This window comes from Sinocyclocheilus rhinocerous, unplaced genomic scaffold (assembly GCF_001515625.1).
Source record: "Sinocyclocheilus rhinocerous isolate Xijiao unplaced genomic scaffold, SAMN03320098_v1.1 scaffold1648, whole genome shotgun sequence".
In the NCBI taxonomy this organism is placed as follows: Eukaryota; Metazoa; Chordata; class Actinopteri; order Cypriniformes; family Cyprinidae; genus Sinocyclocheilus; species Sinocyclocheilus rhinocerous.
The window spans coordinates 212088-228831 of NW_015647958.1; the positions used below are offsets into that span (position 1 = coordinate 212088).

The following is a 16744-nucleotide window of genomic DNA, read 5'->3' on the forward strand; positions in this document are numbered from 1 at the left end:
GCCCTCTCTGGGCTAAACTCGGGGACTGGAGCCCTCTCTGGGCTAAACACGGGGACTGGAACCCTCTCTGGGCTGGACTGGGAAATGGGAGCCCACTCAGGGCTGGACGGGACCTGCGGGGACGAAGGAGAGAGGAGAGGGGGCAAGTTGGCTTCCAGCTCTGTTTCCCAGTCTATAAGATCCCCCTCGAAGTCCAGTAGTCCCAGCTGTATAATCAGCTCCCCCTCAGCCGCGGTGCAGTGGGCGGAGCTCCACTCCGCGCTCTCTCTGTCCGCGGCATTCTCCCTCGTGGCGGGCTCTGTTGCCGGCTCTCGCACCTTGACTGACGTCACTTGCAGCTCCGGCTCTGCGGCGATCCATTGCTCTGTCGCTCCATGCGGCAATGGCTCGTCGGCCGCGGCGAACTTGGGCTCTCTGTCAGCGGTGGGCTCTAGCATGCGCTCCACGCAGCAGGGAGATGGTGGGCTGGGCACTGGGTCCGGGGTGGCACTGGCGAGATCCCCCTCGGGACAGACGGTGAACGGGGATCCGTGTCTGGCCAGTGTCCACTCCACAAATGCGGCGAAATTCGTTCGAGGGCCTTCCTTGGACGACGGCGCTCTGTACGCGAAGTTTAAACTGGCGTAGTAGAACGCACAGAGCGCGTCGTCCGGGTAGCTGGAGAGGTTGGCAAGGACCAGGAACAGTCTGGTGTAGCCCTCGAGCGATTTTCCCCCCTGCTCCAGCAGGAGGAGGAGGTATTCAGGGCGAAAGAGGGGATCCATGGACACAATGGAAAAAAAACAAAAATGAACAAATACTGTTTTGGTCTGGTATTCTGTCACAAATGCTACTGTGAGAAGCACGGAGCGATGAACGAGGAGATGTGGAGTAAACTTCTAACAAACAGACTTTAATTAACATCCAACGGAACTAGGAACACACATGTAGTGGGGAAATATGAACATTCAATACCAGACAAACTCAGAAAGCACAGACAGGACCTTAAATACATGGGGTAATTGACAACACACACCTGAAAATAATGAAACAATTAACATGGGAAAACTGGGTCATGGAGCACGTGGAGAGGGAAAAACACACAGAATGAGTCCAGGGGCGTGACAATAGCATACAGCAAGTCTTCTTCTTATTCAATATAAGCATATTGTTGTGAAACCATTTTTGAACCAAATTAAAATCATATTGTAAAGAATTGTGGATTTGCATGGAATCAGAATTAGTGGTGTAAATAACAGTGTCATCAGCATAAAGATGTACAGAGCAATTTAAGCATATTTGAGATAAATCATTAATAAAAATAGAAAAAAGTAGTGGACCCAGAGTAGAGGAACACCTTGAGGAACACCTTTTTCAACAATCGAATAATCAGACTGAAAATCTTGGAATACAACATACTAACGCCTGTTGTGCAGATAAGCATTAAACCAAAGAAGAGCATTTCTAGTTAAACCAATGGAAGACAAATTATCGAGAAGAAGGTAATGATTGACCATATCAAAAGCCTTTGAAAGATCGATGAAAATGTCACTTGTGGCTTGGCCTTTGTCAAAGGATGAGAACACACCATTTGTGAATTTTAAAAGGGCAGTAGTAGTAGAAAAGTTGGGTCTGAAACCAGACTGAAATGGCAATAGAGTATTAGGTGACCTCATATAAAGAGATAATTGTTTAAAAATAAGTTTCTCAAAACTTTTTGTAATAGAACAAATAATAGAAATTGGACGATAATTGTTCACATCGGATGAATCTCCACCTTTGAACAGAGGAATAACTCTTGCACATTTCCATATAGAAAAAACAGAAGAAGTTGACAAAGACAAACAGAAATTACAAAGTATATTAAGTAATATCACTGCAATTTGGCCAAAGGCATAATATTTGAAATATTACATGATTGCGAGTATGACATTGCTTTTATACAAGTCCTTGGCAAGAACCGTCATACTGTACAATCAGATAACACCTTAGTCTTTTCTTTAAAAAATAAATCAATAAATAAATATATAAATAAAAATATGTATTATATGTAGATAGTATTACATTCTAATGTTTAATATTTGAAACAACCCAATCAATTAATTAAACTTAGTAAATTGAAAAAATCTTAGTATTGAGAATTTAAGACAAGTTGTGTGTTATCCTAACTTTAAGAAGTTATTTACAATAATTTTTAAGAACATTATTTTCATGAATTTAAAATATTCTCAAGTTTAGTCTTTAGAACAATCCATAAGAACATTCTGGTTCTTAGAGTGTTTTTGGGAATACAAAATATTTGTACCTTTACACTTAGTTTAGAAAATAAGAAAAAAGTTAAGAAATTAAAAATTATTTTATTTATAAGAATGTTTTGTGAATCAGCACGAATTAAGTGAATGATTCAATCACTTGTTTGACACAATGGCAACATTCATTGTGTTTTTCCTGAATGAATTAGCACATTTGAATAAATCCTTTGATTCACTCAAAGACACTTGCTGTTTTCTGTGTATATATTTATAATACTTTTTGACTGATATGTGACCTATGACCACTCAGATCTCATTTGCTTTATACCTGCAAACATAGAATCTGCAACTACTGAATAATGTGTTTACCCAAAGGTCATATAGTAGTCATGTTGCACAACAGTTTCCCTTTCCATACTTTACCCTTCTTTCAATCTCCGTCCCCGAGTTATCCTTCACCTTGCCTCTGTCTCTTATACCTTCTTTCGTCTTCTCTATCACCCTTTTTAATCTCTGATAAAGTATTCAGTTTCCCCTCCTTGCCCCCTCCCCCTCAAAGGCCCTACGGAGGCTTAAACGGTGGCTGTGTTGAAGGGGATGGATGAACTGAGTGTGATGGTGTTTATTATGATGAATGGGCTGCAGTCTACAGATCAGCACCATGTGCAGACTGAGAGATGATTCACTCTGACAGCCATGTCATGTAGCCTAATACAGTTATACATCCATATAACAGAGAGAGAGAGGAAAGATAAAGCGAGAAATAATTAAATTTAGAAACTGCCCAATGATCATTGTGAAATGGACAAGTTAAATCTCTCATTAATATTATTATTAATCCATCCTTGTTTGTTTTTAATGAACTCTAATTGACAATCTATAAGGTACTGACTGTTGTCTCATGCAGGTCAGTTACCTGTGCCTAAAGATATAATTATTTTAAACTTTAACTTCACTGACCTGATTTTCTTGTTCGTTCCTATGAATATGCCCCTTTCTTTAGTGGATCAGGCCTGAGGGAGACAGGGGCATGTATGTTGTACACTAACAGTAGAGACTACCAGATCCTGTCATACATCAGTGCATAATTATACCAGAGGCCCTATTACTGGTGCAAAGGCAGATTTGTGATCTGACATAAAGGGAGATGGCTGTATTAATCGGGATGGTTAAACAGGATGTCGCTAGTTTACCAAGCTCATAAGATGTCACTTATCTGATTTAATAAGCTACAGCATAGATCCATGCTTCATTCACTTTGCAATGTGAACTCTTTCTGTCAGTTTTAAAAATCACACTAGCCTTTAATTGAAAATTGGTTAGTAAGGGTACATAAATGTAAGCATAATTATTAAAAAAATGTTAAATAATAACTATTAAAACTAGATATTTACATTCTCAGAACGTTCTGGGAATCACAAAAATTGTTAGCTGGGTTACTGCAATGATTCATTCTGTATTAATTCGCAAATCGACCAGTTCTGATACTAAACTGACAGAAAACACACATGACATGAACGCTGAAATATTGTCAGGAAAATGATTCTCAGGTCTCAGATCTAATCTCAATTGTTAGTCAGTAAGTGATATTAGTAATATTTTAATGTATCATTAATAGTGTACTGAGACAGTATTTCACTAAAGTCTAGCGATGCACCTGGTGGTAAGGATTTTTAAGTGTTCTGCAGATTACATTGATACGCTAATAGCTGGTGACAAGTGAATCACTTTAAAAGGGATTAATTAAACCATGTATTATAGAGGTTTCATTTAAACCACTGATTAATGAAGGAACATTAATGCATACTGCTTGGAGATGAACAATGGTCAATTCTATTTTGGCTTCTTTAGGAACTTTTTTCATATGTGGAACAAAAATACAATCAGCAAATGGTAACACTACCATCTAAAATGTAAATATTTCTTGTTTATTAAACTATATAAAAGCAAATATCGCACTTGTGCTAGGAGTCTGACTACCAGCTGAATCAAATCTGTGCTTTATTATTTGCCATTGTTTTATTTATTTCCATATAGAAACTCAGGACACACTTATGTGTTGACATCACTATAGGACGTTTTTCAGTTTTAACCTGGTTGTTAAATCTGACGTCACACGTCGCCGTTTCCGGATCCAAACACTCAATCAGATCTCAAAAACCAACATTAAATAGTGCTACAATCACAGTGCTGTAGTACAACCAAAAATGATACTAACCTTTATCTCCATAGCAAAATCTTAGTTGGCCAGACAGTGATTATTTATAAAAAATGTTAAAATATTGGTGTCTGAGACACTGTATTTTTTTAAAGCATAGTTGAGATCTTGGAGTAAAGATTTGGACCCTCAAATATTCTCACAACTTAACAAGCCGATAAAAAGGTTAAAGCCTAGTTTATGGAACAATTATAGATGAAATTGCTTCATAAGGGGTTGTGGTGATTGGAACGAGTCACTGAGAAGTCAGATCAATAAACTCTTCCCTATGGAGTTGATCCTATTCATGCTAGAAATGCTCTTTTTATCTTTACAGGTCGCGACCTGGCCAGCACCACGCTCCCTGGTTACCCTCCTCATGTTCCTCCAACTGGGCAGGGTAGTTACTCCACACCCTCCCTCACAGGGATGGTACCTGGTGAGTCTCACTTGCATATATGCATGCCAATCAATTGTTAACTCCATCTACACAAACTTCACATACACAGAAACAACTATTTTAAGTTCCCATCATACTAGGTTGAGTTCTTTTGATTTTTTTTTGCATACTTCTAAAGAAGGGAGTGTCGATGAAAATAACAGATAGGCTAATTTTCATACATGTGCCACCCTCATTCTTTCTCTCTCATCCTCTCCCGCTCGTCCTGCTGTAGTCACTCTCCCAATACCCCCTTTTCACCTCTGTTTTATTTCAGTTGAGGTCCCAGTGGGAGGGGGACTTGTCTTTGCCACTTCCTGTCTCCCCCCATCTGCCAGGTTGACAGCACTCCCAGGGGGTTATGGGATGGGGAAGGGTGGGGGGTGTTGGGTGGTTGGCAGAGTGTGGGGCGGGTGGCCTGGCTTTGAGTCTTTAGCTGGAGTGGCTGGACTATTAGACCCCAGTCACACAGCTGTCCCTTCTCAACATCAGTAATTTGTTTTTAATGAGAATCATCGCTGACCCTTGACTAATTCATTCATTCTCCTGCAGACTCCCTCGGCCTCCTTTCTTTGAGCTATTTTTTTTTTATCTGCAGGCCACTTCAGAATTAAACAAATACAATGAATTCTCACCAAGATATTCATATTCACAAACACAATAGCATGTAAATGGCTTTGAACACTGTTCACCTAGATACACACAGTATGTGACTTAAATAATACTACCTCATTAATTTTTTCTTAATCCAACATCATCTGAAACATTACCCCCCATGGGTTAAAGGTTTTAAGTTCATTCATTCTCCTGCAGACTCCCTTGGCCTCCTTTCTTTTAGCTATTTTTTAATCCATAAGCCACTTCAGAATCACCAAAAAATACACATGAATTCTCACCAAGATATTCATATTCACAAACACAATAGCATGTAAATGGCTTTGAACACTGTTCACCTAGATACACACAGTATGTGACTTAAATAATACTACCTCATTAATTTTTTCTTAATCCAACATCATCTGAAACATTACCCCCCATGGGTTAAAGGTTTTAAGAAACATGTTGTTCGCGGAACTCTGACGATTTTATCAGTAAATTAGTTTAGCAACTTAAAAGCTACATGACATTTCTCACTAACGAGGTAATAACGGCACTGTTCATGAAGCAGATGAACTTACAGTTTTGCTATTAGTAGAGGCGCTGCTGAACAAAAACCAGACGAATGTCTTCATCTGAACAATGTTTTGAGGTGTGGTAACTGTAGTATAAGCGGAATAATTTACTCCTGTCCATTGAATTATTTGAAAATAATGTACACCCAAGGTGTAATGGCCACTCCGCTTTGCGTTGTATTAATTCAATGGCCCGTCATCAATTATTCCTTACATATTTCACCAATTTTATATTCTAACCAAAATATCTTCCAAAAATATATTCTATCAGTAAGCATCGTTAGGGAGCCTTTGAGTTCCTGTGAGCTCCTTTAAGAAAACAGAGTTTGTTTATGATTACTACTATAGTGATTTTCAAGTTGAAATTGTGTATAAAGCATAACAGTGACTGTTAAAAATGTGTTTTAGGTTTTTAGGAATGGGAGTCGCATTTTGAATTTTAATATTTGGGATAGGGTCATTGAGCTAGTTTTATTACAGAAACCTGGCAACCTTGGTTAAGGGCTACTTGCTTTTTTACGCTTGTCCATCACATTTGACAGTTATGAATCATATTTTTGGTTTAATGTCATATTATTTAGGGTCACTGCTAAATAGTAGTAGAGGCTTGAAAAAAATAGAGGCTTGTCTGACACCCTGCAGTATTTCAGTGTCTTGAAATATGTGGTTAGTTATCAAGTGATTAGTAAAATTTTGGGCCTAACAGATGTTTTATAATTGGAGTTGAACTTATTTTTTTTATGTTTATTAGAATGCATTTCTGAAAGAAGATGATGCACAATATGATTCACAATACACAAAAAAAGTAGAATATACAGTATATGGATCCACAATCTGGTTATCAGTGGATATCGGCGTTTAAAAAAAAAAGTATTATTATGCAGTATTGGCTGCTAAATGATGGTTTAAATCTTAAATGCAACAATAAAAAATGCTTTAATAAGTTATATCTCTGGACCAAAACAGTTGACAGATTAATGTGATAACTTGTTGTTGCGATGAGCGCAACAGATTTATTTACCTCAGAAAGTACATGGATTGTATTTCATATTGCATTTTTATTCATCTTGATTTTTCACAACTTGTGTGAAGCATAGAAAAATGGAAAATGTACTGGTAATTTTCTGCCAAAATTTTACAGACATTTCTTTTAACCCTAAAATACAACACAATGCAATGTGTGATTTAAAATATGCGGAAAACACCTATGAAAAATCCATTTGAAAAATAGCTTTATATTAACACTACACTGTGCTTTATTTTTACGGACTTTCCTTACTTTAATCAACTACTATTCTTGTTAAATGTGGCTTACCAACTAGCAAAATTATAACTATGATGAAAAAAGCAAAACTTGAAGGAGGGATTTGCTTGCTTAGCTTCAGTATCAAGTGCAAGGTAACACAAGTGGATACAAGTGGAAACTCTTGTGTGACAAGACAAATAGAGTGGTATAAAAAAGCAAGAACTGTGGGATGAAGGACTGTTCACCAACCCTTTGTATCAACTCCCTGAACACAGCAAAACAAACCCAAGCCAAAACAACAACAACAACAACAACATGTCTCTTGTCGTGTCTCCAGTCTGTCACGCTGGTGTCTCTTTCGATGCTCTCCCCGGTTGCCACCGTGACTCAAAGGGTCTTGTCGGGTCCCCTCTCTTCAGAGCAAGATCTGTAACCTTGTCTCGTATTTCCCTCCAACTGAATCCCCCATGTTTCCCCCACTTCTGACAAGCATTTATGACCTTGCAACCCATCTCTCTCGCTGGGGAGACCCCATCCCTCTTTTCTTCTCCATCCATAAGTCATTCCCCGCACTTTCACCAGCATCTTCCCAAAACAACCTGACATGCGGTAGTCGCTGTGGTGCGCAGAGTTGACGGAGGGGAGGTAACCATGCCAACGATCCCATCTAAAAGCATGCTGAAGGTTAAGGGTAGGAGCAAAGCTCCAGACATGCACTTTAGATTATCCTACTTCATTTACCTTCAACTATTGCCCTGTTTTCAATTGTCTGTGTTTATGATGATACATGGGAATTGATTAAATTCAGCATAAAATATAAAAATGAAAAACACTTCAAGCTTTACTCTGACAGCAAATATTTAATGAATCATGTTGCATTAATGTATCCATATTATTTTATATAATATACAGTATGCATGAACTTTTTTATATCCATTATATACTAGATATGAAATAATGTAAAATTACATAAAATATAAAGTTAATTTTTAATTTGACAACACAAAGCTAAAAGTGATAAATGCCACACTACTGTTCAAAAGGTTTGGGTTAACACTTTTTTTTTATGTTTTGAAAGACTATTATTTGATCAAAAATACAGTAAAAACAGTAATGTTGAGAAATATTATTAAAGTTTTAAATAACATTTTCTAATTAAATATATTTTAAAATGTAATTTATTCCTGTGATGGCAAAGCTGACTTTTTAGCTGCCATTACTCCAGTCTCCATTATTCAAGTATTTCTTGTTTCTATATTTTATATTTTATATATTATTTCTATACTGTCACTTCTTCAGCATTAATGCATTAAACTGGCCAAAAAAATATCATATCACATACTGTATGCTTTGAATTGCTGTTATTGTTTCATATTGTGCTTTTAGTGTGAACAGTCCAATTATTGCTAGAAACCTGGAAACCATGTGTTGTATTACTCTCATTCTGTGCAGTTTTGTTGCTTGCTGAAAAATCTTCACTTTTTCTATTTCACTGACTTTTTCCTTCATTCTCTGTACAAACAATCAATACAATCAGTCATACAATGCTTACATTCTCTTAAATGAGATCAGATTAGCTTTTGCTGCAGGCTATTTTAAGGAACAATACATATTGTGTTGTTGCTTTAAATAAAAAGTTTTCAAATTAAGTTCACTTCAGTTGTGGTTAGGTGCAATAAATACAAAATTATGAAAACTTGTTCTCTCAGTTGTCTTGAAATAATGTGCCTTAAAGGTGTAAACACAATGAAAATTCTGTCATCATTTATGGAAGCCAATTTCTACCTCATAGTAAAAAAAAAATCTGCATTTGAACAGCTTGCATTTAAACAGTTCCTTTGAGTATGTTCATTTTTTATTTTAATGATATAAAAGTACAAAGAAAGATGATATTTATTGGCTGAACTGCTTCAAGTGCTTATTTACAGCTCTCAGAAATTATAGACTTCACTTTCACTTTTATGGAAAATTGATTACTAGTGCTTTTTCATTTTTCACTATATCTCCTTGATCCTCTTCCTGCACTTTATCCCACAGTGTATCGCTTATTTCTCCTCTCCTTTTCCTCCGTTCTGTTGCTTTCTCTCTTTCAGCAGGGGGGCTGACACACAGGGGAGGGGGGCACAAAACCAGCCAGGCAGAACCGACAGAGCGAGAGATGGAGGGAAACAGGAACCTCTGCAGATGAACAGCGGCGGGTCAAGAGTGAAAGGGCAAAGGTCAAGCTGTTCAGTTAGAATGAAGAGAGAGAGAGAGAGAGAGAGAGAGAGAGCCAGGGCCTCTGATTTTGTGACAGCCAGCAAAGGGAAAGTGTTCCCCGGGGAAAGAGAGAACGAGGGAAAAGAGGGAGAGAAAGAAAGAGGGAGATAAGGGGAAAACTACACTGAAGCAATGGAGGAGAAAAACTGTCACAAATCGACACTTCCACCTCGCCAATTGGACCTTTTAGGCCCATACACACTACATACGCAGTATAGGATGTACTTTCAAATGGAAGAGTTAGAGTAACTGTACATTCATATCCAACATTTTTCATTGTCTTTTCTTGAATTTCAGGAGGAGATTTCTCTGGCAGTCCTTATTCCCATCCGCAGTATTCAACATACAACGAGTCTTGGAGATTTGCAAACCCCAGTCTACTAGGTAAAAGCTTGAGCTGAAAGCACAAATATATGGACAGTGATGCAGAATACTTGCTCTCTTAATGCTTTTAAATATATAATAATGTGTTAATGTGCCTTAAAAGGAACAATTCAACCAAAATGAAAATTGTCATTATTTACTAATTGTCATTAATTACTTTCTGCATCAGAAAAACAAAAAGATAATTGTGACTTTATCTCCCGATTGTGATTTTATATCTCACAATGTAACTATTTATCTCCCAACTGCAACTTTACATCTCTTCATATGTAACAGTTACAACTTTATATCTCACAGTTAAACTTTTATTGCAATTTAAACAGTTTGTCCTCATCTGCAATTTTATATTCCATTCGCCAAATTTGAACTGGTGCCAAATTTGCAAGAACCAATGTATGTAAATTCGATTTCAGGGTTTCAGTGAAGGAGGAAATTACTCACGCAAAGCTTTTGTATAGCTTATATTTACTGTCCCATTCAAAAAAGTAATTAGTAATTGAAAGTCATTGAAAGACAGTAATTATTCAGCAAGGATGCATTAAGTTAATCAAAAGTGACACTAAAGACATTTATAATGTTACAAAAGATTTCTTTTTAAATAAATGCTGAACTTTTTGTATTAAACAAAGAATCCTGAACAACTATATCCAGGTTTCAACAAAAAGTTTAAAGCAGCACAACACAACATTGAGTGTGTTTACATGCACCCTTATAATGCCGTTATAATGGGATTTTTGGTAATATTGCAATTAAACTTTACCTTATGTAAACACAATACTTTGATCAAAATAGTGAGATTAAGCTCATAATTGTAGCAAGCATAATCGTATTTAAATATGTGGCGTATGCCAATTTTTAATCATGTTATTACAGCTCTAAACAACATACACATGTGCTTGCCTTGGACATACACGGATGCCGTGTGTTGTTCACACAACTTCATAAATGAACTCTGTGACATTATTCTGAAGCAGGCCTGGATCTATTCGGGTGCTAGAGGATGCTAAACACCCTCGAATGAAAGCAAGAGCACCCTTAGTTGAGGCTGTAAAAATAGGATATTGGCAAAACAGATTTGGTAAACACTCCAGTACGTATTCATGTTTGCGCTCAGGAGAGCTTCAAAGGTTTCTATTTACAACGTGTTTTTAAGCATTGAGCAATATAGCCAATCACAGACATATTGGTTGATTTCTTGAACGCAATGGCCAATCAGAGGTTTTTCAGTTCAAGCGTCCCTTCACTGTTCAAAACGCTGCATTTTTGTTCTGCAAGCTCACGTTAAATCCTCCCATTATATTGAAGACACAATGTAAATAATAGATTCATTGTGCATCATAGAGAGGAGATTCATGGATTATAACAGAACTTTGTGTGATCGCAACATTACAATGTTCATCACGGAGCTGAATAACCTTCCAATAGCCTATGTCTGTAGTCATGTTTTACATTTGTTGTAAGTGGCCAGTGGCCAGTAACATGCCTAATATGTGAGTTCATCGTTTGTGTTGTGGGGTATGCGAATAATGATGGTAAAACCAACCACACTTCTTGGAAACATGAAAAAAAGAACATGATTACACGTGGGGTAAATAATAACAGAATTTTCGATTTCTGTGTGAACTAGTTATTTAAGTAGAATAAATGCATTGATTTAGAATACTTTATAACGGATTCATTTATAGTCACATTTCTAAAATAACCTAATTTACTGTGAATGATAAACTTACTGATTTAAGTTGTTGTATGTGTGTGCACTTTGCAGTGTTCCAGCAGGAGTACGGTTCTTTACTGGGCTCGGAGAGAGCAGCTTCATCGGGTCTATTCCCTGGCCAAACCCCACAACCTACAGGTACATTACACCCATGCTATCAGAGGGGGATGTGTGGGTGGTTTGATGTTTGAAACATTGTCGGGTTGGCTTGCCATATGTGTATGTATGTATGGTGCACTGCACAGAATGAGCGGTTCAGAAGAACCTGCCCCCGATCAGCAAAACCTCAGACTGACACACCAGTCAAAAGCAAGGTGAAGGGGCATTGGCTTAAATATAGTTCTATGTGTGTAAGAGAGAGCCACAGAGCTGACCTTAATGCTCCCAATGGAGAAGGGATTCCTTGGAGATTTCATGAGCTTTTTGCTTTGTGTGTCAAGAAAGAGACCCTGAACTGACAGACGCTTGACAGTGTTTCTTTTTAAGTGGGAGAACTTGCACAATTGGTGGCTGACTAAATACTTTTTTTCCCCACTGTATATATATATATATATATGGATTAAAACATTTCCACTGTAGATTCAGAATCTTTTAGTATGTAAAACATGAATGTAATGCTTTAAGAATTTAATAATTTTTATAATACAAGTCATAGTAGTAAATTATATTTACCTACATACAATTAATTGCTGATTCAGAGTGTTTACCTGATTTAGGGGCCGTTTACACGACAACGTTTTCGGCCAAAAACGGGAAAAATTTTATACGTTTTGCCTGTTCGTTTACACGACAACAGCGTTTTGGGGACTGAAAACGCATATTTTTGAAAACGGGTTTCAAAGTGCAAGTTTTTGAAAACGCCACCGTTGTCGTTTCCGTGTAAACACATACAGGAATCTTTGAAAACGGTAATGTCATGCGCATACGTAGTACGTGTTAGGTATGTAGACATGCGCAGCACATGTCGATTTTAAAGGCAATCGCGAACAAACATACACAACAATGATGGAGTACATGGTACTGTTGTTGCTGCTCAAGAGTTTGCTAACACTTCTTCAGCAAAGTGTGGATTTACTTCACCAATTTTACAACCAACAGCGGAGACACATCATATAATCGTCACTTCCCTACAGGTACTGTTTACTAACAAGGTGACAGCGCCAACTACTGGCCTGGCATACGTAATACAGTGTTTTGGCCGTTTTCGCGGATATGTGTAAACGCGAATCGTTTTGAAAACGTTGTGTAACGTTATACGTGAAACTTTTTAAAAACGCAAGGGGAAAACTTTTCCGTTTTTGACTACATCGTTGTCTTGTAAGCGTGGCCTTAGTTAAACATAACTGGTTAACAAAAAAATTGAAGTTCAAAGCAGAAGTGCCACTGAAATTTCTCTGCCTTAATGCTCTCTTCTTAGTTGTGAGACAGTATTTATTTCCTGAAAACGCTAGTTAATGTTTTTGTATTGAGCTAAAAAAAACTACTAAATTTGCTCACACGGGGTATAACAACTTCCCCCCAAATTTATCATTTTTGTAATTTCTTTGGATTTCTTTCCCACATTGTTACACCTGTGGTGTAAAAATTTCTTATACATTTTTCATAATACTATATTATTACCAAATATTGGATTCAATCTTTTTGTCAAATGAAATCTTTCAGTTAGCACAGGTTTTGTATTTCTTTTTGGAATTTAATGGTAGTATAGGTCTCATTGATCTGAGCTTATGCATCTCAGATTTTGAGTGAACATTGCCAAAATTATCCACAAATAATGATTTTTCACTCAAAAACAGTGACATCTTGATATACTTCATACTCTCAAACCCTGTTTTTACAGCAACACAAAAGCTACTTAATCACACTCACATAATCTTTATTTCAAGTGAAGACAAACACACCCATCCACCACATTTCTCACAATTTCAAACTCTTTAACTCCGGCAACAAAGACTAAGCAGCACAGCCGTCCCTCTACTCTGTTATATCCCTCGCTCATGCCCGCTGTCTCTGTGTAATTAAGAAAAATACTTCCTGCTAAAACTAACTATGATACTAAAGACATTTAATCTTTGAGGGGTCCATCAGCACTTAATGCCAACACAGACTGATCAAGATGGATCATGTGTCTTATAGAGCAGAAATGGTCTTTTCCCTGCAGAATCTGAGCTGATGATGGTGGTGTCATTTCAAATAAGATGAAGGGTGACATGATTGTGGGGGACTTGATAAATAAAAAGTACACTGGGCTGTACATCCATCATCCTGTGATCATATTTTCTTGGTAATTAATTAATTGCTTCTTATTTAGCATTTATCTTAATGTGATTTGAGATCAACAGCAGTTCAAGACCATTTTAAGTGGAGGGATAGTTATCAAATAAATACAGTGCTACAAACAGGAGTTCATATGGTTTAAAATTATATATATATATAAGGTGAAGGGGCATTGGCTTAAATATAGTTCTATGTGTGTAAGAGAGAGCCACAGAGCTGACCTTAATGCTCCCAATGGAGAAGGGATTCCTTGGAGATTTCATGAGCTTTTTGCTTTGTGTGTCAAGAAAGAGACCCTGAACTGACAGACGCTTGACAGTGTTTGTGTGAAGTGCACTATTAGGGCTTGACTATATACAGTGGGGCAAAAAAGTATTTAGTCAGCCACCAATTGTGCAAGTTCTCTTATATATACATGCATGTGTGTGTATTTATACATACCTAATAAATATACACAGTACACCCACATATATTATGTACACAAAAACATTTATTTTGGATGCGATTAATCGCAATTAATCGTTGCCCAGCACTAAATGTTACAAAAGATTTATATTCCAAATAAATGCTGTTTTTTATTAACTCATAATCATCAAAGAATCTTGAGAAAAATGTAGCAGCACATGATAATAATAATGTTTTTTTTGTTTGTTTTGTTTTTTACCGTCAAATCAGCATATTAGAATGATATCTGAAGGATCGTGTGTCACTGATTTTATTGGCTGCTGCCATCACAGGAATAAATTACATTTTAAAATATATTAAAATAGATATTCACAATATTACTATTTTTCACAATATTACTGTTTTATTGTATTTTTGATCAAATAAAAACCGCCTTGACGAGCATAAGGGACATCTTTTAAAAATATTTTAAAAATCCAGACATTTTTTCTTCTGTTTTAAAATGAGTATGTGGTGTTTAAATGTGTAACTTAAAGGCAGAGTAAGCGATTTCTGGTAGCCAATGTTGATATTTGAATCACCAAAACAAACACGCCCCTACCCCAAAAGGGTCTTGCCCCTATTTTGATAGCTCCGCCCCACATATACGTACGCAACCCAGGCAACGATTAGTTCTGTGAAACAAAGCAAAACCAATGTTACACCGTGTCTACGGACGTGAGCGGCGCGGCGCAACAAATCCCGACAGAAAACTGCTGCCGGGTTCTATTTATGACGTGCTGACACAAATTTCAAATGGTTTTCAACGGTCGTTTGATCGTGTCCAGTGTAGGCAGACTTTAGCTGTTGTAGACACGGTGTTACTCACCTATTGAGAAGAAACAAAGCAACCTCGGCGTCCGATTGCAGGCCTCCGCTCCTTGAGTTCTCTGGAAAGCTGATCCGATATTTACATGGGTCCTACTTCTTGCCTTATCGTTCTGCAGACGTTTTCCTCTTTTGTTTTTTTATCTGCCATCTCTATCTTTCTGTCGCTCGGCTCGGCTAATGTCCGTCCCATGCACTGAAAGCTCTCTCCTCCACATCACGAGTAGACACGCCCCTTATTGCTGATTGGCTACAAGTTTGTTTTGCTATTCGGCCCGAATCAGTTTTCTAAAGTGTTTTTGAAAAATCACATACCCTGCCTTTAAACTGACTTTCAAAACCTGGATTCCTTTAAATTAGTGGTTGATAACAAATTTAGAGGGTCACTGAGGGGCCTAGCTTGCTGACACATGGGCCCCGGCCTTTAGAACTCCTCCTATTTAAGTGTTCTTCTTAATCTGATGACTGACAGATTTGTTTTTTCATATCCCTTGTAGGATCTCCATACTACTATAGCGCAGCCACACGAGGAGCAGGAACGGCTGCCACAGCAACTGCCACTGCCTATGACCGCCACTGACCAGCCGGACAGAGGAGAGGAGGAATGGTGGAGGAGTGGGCCAAACAAAAAGAGGAGCGAGAACGGATTGATAGCAGCCACACAAGACTGTCTACACTTAGAAGCAAAGAAATGAAGGAGGAGCAGGAAGGAGGAAGGAGAAAGAAGAAAGAAAGAAGAGGTGACAATGTTTTCCTGCCGATTACAATCAATGGTCCAATCAGTAGCTTCAACTGATGTTTCGAATTTCTGTTGATTAGTGGAACGTATACACCCATTCACCTGTATTCCTGTGGTCTCGGCTCACACTAAATCTGTTATTGCTTTGATTTATCTTCTGTCATTAAAGCCTTGCTTATCCTATCGTCTTTGCATCTCTATGCAGTCTGTTCTTAGAGATGATCAGGTGTTGGGAGTTGGTATCAGACAATCTACTAGTGGCAGCTTGAGATGACCTACGTACGTGATTTGAGTTCATTTTTGAGTCATTTGAGCAAATGTGTGAATGTGGCGTCATAATCTGTGGCAGACTTATTGTCTGTTAAAACCATGAATTGTTTCGGAGAGAACCTAACGTATCAAGTCAACGGAGACTTAATAGAGTTGGACAGATAACTCAGGTCGGAATATTGGCATTATTTACATTAAAATTAGCCAGCGTGAAGGACAGACGCATTTCACTATTGATCACGGGATGCTTCCACTTGAAAATGTAGCATAAATACGGTAGAGCTAGGAGAGAATATACTGGAAATCAGCCCTGATGCATAAACACAAGAATACTTGAGCCCTCTGTTGTAATCTAGGAACCATTTAGACATAATGGACTCCTTATAAACCAAATTACACGATAAATGGGACTGTTTTGTGATTCGGTCATTGTGTAATATGTTGGAAAATTGCAGCATGATTTAAATGTTGTTATGAATGAGAGCATCAGTATTTTAGACTCCTCTCCTTCCTCTATGTAGATAAATACTATTTACGTATGTAC

The 16744-nt window shown here is 37.6% G+C and overlaps 1 protein-coding gene across 1 annotated transcript; it reads left to right on the top strand.

Annotated features, from left to right (window-relative positions):
* Nucleotides 1–4799: 4799 nt before the first annotated feature.
* Nucleotides 4800–16095, top strand: LOC107709450 (paired box protein Pax-5-like). Its single transcript, XM_016513927.1, has 4 exons — nucleotides 4800–4867; nucleotides 9842–9928; nucleotides 11694–11780; nucleotides 15689–16095. Exons 1-4 carry the CDS (start codon nucleotides 4858–4860, stop codon nucleotides 15769–15771), a joined length of 267 nt encoding a protein of 88 aa, XP_016369413.1. The 5' UTR covers nucleotides 4800–4857; the 3' UTR covers nucleotides 15772–16095.
* The last annotated feature ends 649 nt before the right edge of the window (nucleotides 16096–16744 follow it).